This window comes from Triticum aestivum, chromosome 4A, assembly GCF_018294505.1.
Source record: "Triticum aestivum cultivar Chinese Spring chromosome 4A, IWGSC CS RefSeq v2.1, whole genome shotgun sequence".
In the NCBI taxonomy this organism is placed as follows: Eukaryota; Viridiplantae; Streptophyta; class Magnoliopsida; order Poales; family Poaceae; genus Triticum; species Triticum aestivum.
The window spans coordinates 63027509-63033636 of record NC_057803.1 but is presented as its reverse complement, the minus strand read 5'-3'; the positions used below and the strand labels follow the sequence as shown (position 1 = coordinate 63033636).

Below are 6128 nucleotides of genomic sequence, written 5' to 3'. Positions count from 1 at the left end.
ATGGTTGAGGGATGTTGAGATCTTTCCCAAAAATTCAGCAAAAAATAGTGCTATGTGGAGGAGTGACTATTTGCTGGACTATGTGGAAAACTAGAAATTATGCGTGTTTTAAGAGAAAAAACCTTGATGATCCTGGAACTGTAATTTTCAGATTTTGCAATAATTTGAGTAATTGGAGTATCTTGGGAAAAGCCCCGGACGCGAAAGCATTGAAGTGCGTGTGAACTGTGAAGCTGATCAAGATGGTGATTCAAGATGTCTACATCTTGTGATGAGGTTGAAGCATAATCTTTGAGTTCTCGAAATCTTCACCTTATGAGCTACATCTGATCGCATTTCCTCTCGTGAGTACCTGGGAAGTGTGGACAAAACTGTAGCTAGAGATTGCACTCTCTGCCTTCACCCATGTCTCAGCATTTCTTTGTTTCCTTTTGCTTTAGTTTCTTTGCTCTAAAGACTTTGGCGATTCCTTGCTTTCTTCATGTTGGATGCGCTTCTCGCTACCGCACGTCGTCTCTCCTCTTCGTAGTTTCATGATGCTGCATGCCACTCGGTAGCTTTTTTTCCTATTTTGTTTATGCTTTTTTTGGGGCATGATTATGTTGTTGCCCCGGTCGCCTTAGTTGCTTTGTGACTTTGGATCTTATTTTTTAGCATTAAAACTTTATTCATCAAATAAGAGCAAGATCATTTACATAAGAATGCAGAATAAAGTCCGGGACAGCGTCCCACCAAGTTTTAGACTTGCTAAGACTAAAACTATGCTTTGCTAAGTCATCCGCTACCATATTAGCTTCTCTGCTACAATGAGTAAAACTTTGGATCTGGTTGTATGGATGGTGTATGAATGTTTGCTTTATTTATAAAGCACTTGCCTATTTCTAGAGATTTCTATAATGAAAATCGACAAGGTAGCTCGTTGTTTAAAACAAAAGTGACTGAAATAAATGCTTCGTTGGGACTTAATAAAATCTGCATCGTATGGACTAGATGCTTTGCTTTCACAATAAAACAAATGAAGTCATACCCTGCAATTTCTCGCAGTACAAAAACTCTCCGTTCATTATTATGATGTATCACTACTCAGTACTCAACTCAGTACTCATCGCCTTCGTCGTCGTCGTCTTCACCCTCGGCTCCGACCTCCTCGTAGTCTTTCTCCAGCGCGGCCAGATCCTCCCTGGCCTCCGAGAACTCCCCCTCCTCCATCCCTTCCCCGACGTACCAGTGCACGAACGCGCGCTTGGCGTACATGAGGTCGAACTTGCGGTCGATGCGCGAGAAGACCTCGGCCACGGCCGTGTTGTTGCTGATCATGCACACCGCTCGCCGCACCTTGGCCAGGTCCCCTCCCGGAACCACCGTCGGCGGCTGGTAGTTTATCCCGCACTTGAACCCAGTCGGACACCTTCAATTTGCACGCAGCAGCAACGCAAGGAAGAAGGAGAAACAGAGTCTCAATGTCAGGTGATAACAATGGAGAAACTCGAGAAGGGATTTCGGACATACCAGTCGACGAACTGCACGGTCCTCTTGGTCTTGATGGAGTGGACGGCGGAGTTGACGTCCTTGGGGACGACGTCGCCGCGGTACATGAGGCAGCAGGCCATGTACTTGCCGTGGCGGGGGTCGCACTTGGCCATGACGCTGGACGGCTCGAACACGGAGTTGGTGATCTCGGGGACGGAGTGCTGCTCGTGGAAGGCCTTCTCCGCGGAGATGATGGGCGCGTAGGAGGAGAGCATGAAGTGGATCCTCGGGTACGGCACCAGGTTGGTCTGGAACTCGGTTATGTCCACGTTGATGGCGCCGTCGAACCGCAGCGACGTGGTCAGGGACGATATCACCTGGGATATCAGCCGGTTCAGGTTGGTGTAGGTCGGGCGCTCGATGTCCAGGGACCTCTTGCAGATGTCGTAGATGGCCTCGTTGTCCAGGAGCACCACCACGTCGGTGTGCTCGATCAGCGAGTGGGTCGAGAGCACGCTGTTGTATGGCTCCACAACGGCCGTCGAAATCTGAAACAGGCAATGGTTTCAGTGAAAATGGTCTAGCTGAAACTTGCTCAAATTTTGTGAAGTTTGACTCAGGACAGAGCTAATATGAAAAGTAAATAAATAGAGAGGGAGTAATAGTACCTGTGGTGAAGGATAGATGGTGAAACCGAGCTTGGATTTCCTGCCATAGTCGACCGATAGGCGCTCCAGAAGCAATGAACCAAGTCCTGAGCCAGTTCCGCCACCGACAGCATTGAAAACCAAGAAACCTTGGAGGCCAGTGCAGTTGTCCGCCAATTTTCTGATCCGGTCAAGGCAAAGGTCCACCACTTCTCTTCCAACTGCAGCATCAGAAACAGGGTTTACAGAAAGGAGTATTTGTTAGTAGGAACATAGGGCTGTTTCCCAAGCATGACAATTTTAGTACTCGACCTTGTAGACATTTCAGACAGCGTGCAAACAGCTCAATTTCAGCTGTCAGAAACGACTTATAAAAAAGAACGGAGGCAGTAGTTAAACTGGGTTGCCTCAAGGATGAAAGGGTGTTCTATTCCTTGTATGGGCACTAAACCTCAGCATGAAATGATTAAGTTATGGACATGACTCCCACCTGACACCTGTAGCATGTTGCTTGCAATTCGTGAATTCTACTCGTATTACAATTAGAGACATTTTCAATACCCATTATTTATACTGAAATTCAGTATAACGCTTCTGAGCTCGAAATTCCATATGGACTCTTGACTAAAGTTCTTTATCTTAAACAATAAGAAAAATATATTTTCTATTTCTCAGCCGTATTAAAAATAACCAATTAAATTGTGCACAACTGACAAAAAGAACTGACCAGTTGCTCATTTCCAAACATAAGTTAGAACAGAAATTATAAAATCTTCAACTACCCAAATTTCATTAGATGACGAATCGACGATCAACATTCAAGATCCTCAAATTATAAATAAGAATCGCTCAGTTGACTTCTAAATAGTTGGTGTTCAGAAAAGATCTTTTTGGCAAAAAGGTAGGTGAGGCCGAAGCATGGTACTCTACCTGTGTAGTGTCCGCGGGCAAAGTTGTTAGCAGCATCTTCATTGTGGGAGATGAGCTGCTCAGGATGGAAGAGCTGGCGGTATGCCCCCGTCCTCACCTCGTCGATGACCGTGGGCTCCAGATCGACGAACAGGGCCCTCGGAACATGCTTCCCTGAACCCGTTTCGCTGAAGAATGTGTTGAATGCATCCTTTGCAACCCCAACCGAGGTATCACTGCAATCCGATGATAAAAACTTCAGATGGAGCTGGTCAGTTTTTTCAGATTCTATCATGCAAAAACCAAATTGATCCTGAAGCAAGTGGTGTCACCAAATCACAAACAATACTTCGGGCTGTGCTGCTCAGGGGCACGCTAAAATTAAACAGGATCATCCAACCCATCTAACAAAAAAAAATCCAGGGGTCTTTACATATGTTCACCACCCACAATTCAAGAACACCATCAGACAGAATTCTAATCAAGACAAATTATTCTTCAGGGGAAGACTCGGAGCTCTGTAAGGAAGAGGACAACAAATCGGAGCAGAGGAGGAGTAGCTGACCTGGGCATGAGGCCGTCGGGCTGGATGCCATGCTCGAGGCAGTAGAGCTCCCAGCAGGAATTCCCCACCTGGATGCCCGCCTGCCCGATGTGGATGCTTATGATCTCCCTCATCTCCCTCTCTCCCTCTGCGTGCTCTGCTCTGCTCTTGTGCAGCTCTGTCGCCTCGGAAGCTCAGAAATAATAGCACCTGCGCGAGGAAGCAGCCAGAAGGAGACGGAAAGGGCTTGCAGAACAGGGGGGAAAAGGTTGGAGGAGAGAAGGAGGAGCTAGGCTGCACGGCGGCGTTACCGGACTCGCGAGCTAGCGGAAAGCGATGGATGGATGGATTACACCGCACGCACGTCGGAAAAGCCACCGGTCGTAGGGACAAAATCACTGGGCGTGGACGACCTGGACCATGTCTCGCTCCCACCACCGGTGCCAAACCGAATGCTGCCACCATGATGGCGAAGGGACGATGCGTCGCTGCCGTCGTAAGACCGCAACAAGACGCTATCGTCGAAGGCGCCGTTCACTGATGAGTTCAACGGCAGGGGTGCTGGCTATCTTGATGTGAAGGCACACGGCCATGATGCTTGGAATTAGCCGCTGGCACCACTGCTCACGATGGGACTCTGCTGTGCACTAGTCGAATAGCTAGCTAGCTATCTATCTACTCATGTTATTGGAAAGTACTCCTAGATGCAATGAATTGTTCAGTGTCAAATACAGCAACCACGCACTGACGCACATCACTTCGATACTTTGATCCTACCGCCAGAACCACGAGACTGTCGAGAGGTGGAAGCTAGCAACACAAAATTGTTTATTTTGCAGTTTCTTGTTTGGTCATCCGCTGATGTTCATCACCATGTCGATCCACGGATAGCCGCTGCTGCTTCCACGTTCCAAATTCTCGGTCCCCGTGCCAGTTCGATCTGTGAACATTCCTTCCCACCATGCCACTCCGCGGCACGGCAGGCAGCAAAAGCAGGGGCCAGGCTTCGCCGGCGTACTGCTGGCTACTGCGAGAGGTTGCACATGCCGGGGTGCAGCGGGCACCAGAGCGGCTGGAGGGGCTCGGCGCGGATGCCGCGCGCCACCATCCGGTGCCTCCAGTCGTTGAGCCGGTCCGTGGCGTTGGCGTAGCGCTTCCGCCCGCTGGCGCCCTTGTTCCCGGACCAGAGCGTCTCCGCCGCGGCGGCGGCCCTGGGCCAGAGCCTGCCGTCCAGCACCGCGGCGTCCGACTGCTCCGACCACAGCGCCACCTCGCCGCCCAGCACCAGGTTGGCCTCCTCCTCGGTGAGCCCGTGCAGGATGTCGTAGTCGTACACGCGCTGCCACGTCTTGAAGGGCGCGCACCACGACCCGCCCGTGCCCCCGGGGTCGTTGAACAGCGGCGCCCCGTCGCCCTCCTCCTCCTGCTTGTCGTACCGGCTGTCGTTGCCCACCCACCCGCCGTGCCCGCAGTCCAGGTAGTAGTAGGCCGCCGAGGAGACGATGGCGCGGTACCCGGCCGCCACGATCCGCTTCGTGTTCTCGGCCCCGTTGTTCCACGTCTGCAGCACGGTGGTCTCCTTGGGCAGCGCCGTCGCCCCCACCATCACCTTGGGCCCCAGGAGCACGTCCTCCCAGTACACCACCGTGCGGTTCAGCTCGTGCACCATGAACGGCCGCGTCGCGTTCACGAACAGCTCGAGTAGGTTGTCGTGCGTGCCGCCCTCGCTCAGGAACCGCCGCACCACCGGGTCGTCCTCCCAGCAGGCCGTGTTCACCTCGTCGACGCCGCCGTGGAGGAACGGGTCCGGGAACAGGGCCGACAGGTCGCGCAGCACGTCCTGCGCCACGCGGTACGCCTTGGGGTTCAGCGGGTTCAGCTGCCCCGTGCAGGGCTCCGCCGCCAGCGCGGGACTCGCCGTGGGCGCCCAGAACTTGTTCGCGCAGGTCACGATCTCCGGGTACGCTCCCGCCCACGAACCCGTGTGCCCTGATGAAATGTGCGCAGCAATGGCATTGAAGATACCGCGGTGGACAAATGCGGGGAGGACGAGGTCGGAGTTTCTTACTCACCAGGCATGTCGATCTCGGGGATGACGCGGACGCCGAAGGCGGCGGCGTAGTTGACGATGCGGCGGACGTCCTTGTCGGTGTAGCGCATGAAGGGGGAGTAGGAGCCGAGGTGGGCGAGGCTGGGGACGGTGGGGAGGACGATGGGGAAGGACTGGGCGTCGGTGATGTGCCAGTGGAAGACGTTGAGCTTGTTGAACGCCATGGCGCGGATGGTGTGGAGGATGTCGCGGACGGGGTAGAAGTTGCGGGCGGTGTCGAGAAGGATGCCGCGGTGGGTGAAGAGGGGGCGATCGGAGATCTCGATGCCGCTGGGGACGATCGACTGGCCGCCCGCAGCCTCGCCGCCGCCGACCCATGCGAGCTGGGAGAAGGTCTCGAGGCCGCGGATGGCGCCCCAGGGCGTGGCCGCGGAGATGTCGGCGGAGGCCGAGTCCGCGGGCACGGAGAGCGTGTAGGACTCGTCGACGTCGGGGCCGAGCGGGACCT

At 53.5% G+C, this 6128-nt stretch overlaps 1 protein-coding gene across 1 annotated transcript; it reads right to left on the bottom strand.

The window, feature by feature from the left end:
• Nucleotides 1-962: 962 nt before the first annotated feature.
• On the bottom strand, nt 963-3704 carry LOC123085153 (tubulin alpha-2 chain; the record flags this gene model as incomplete). The annotated part of the gene is given in 5 exon segments (XM_044506751.1): nt 963-1408; nt 1510-2018; nt 2139-2338; nt 3048-3262; nt 3592-3704. Coding segments are annotated over 5 exon segments (1350 nt in total). The 3' UTR covers nt 963-1095.
• Between the last annotated feature and the right edge of the window lie 2424 nt (nt 3705-6128).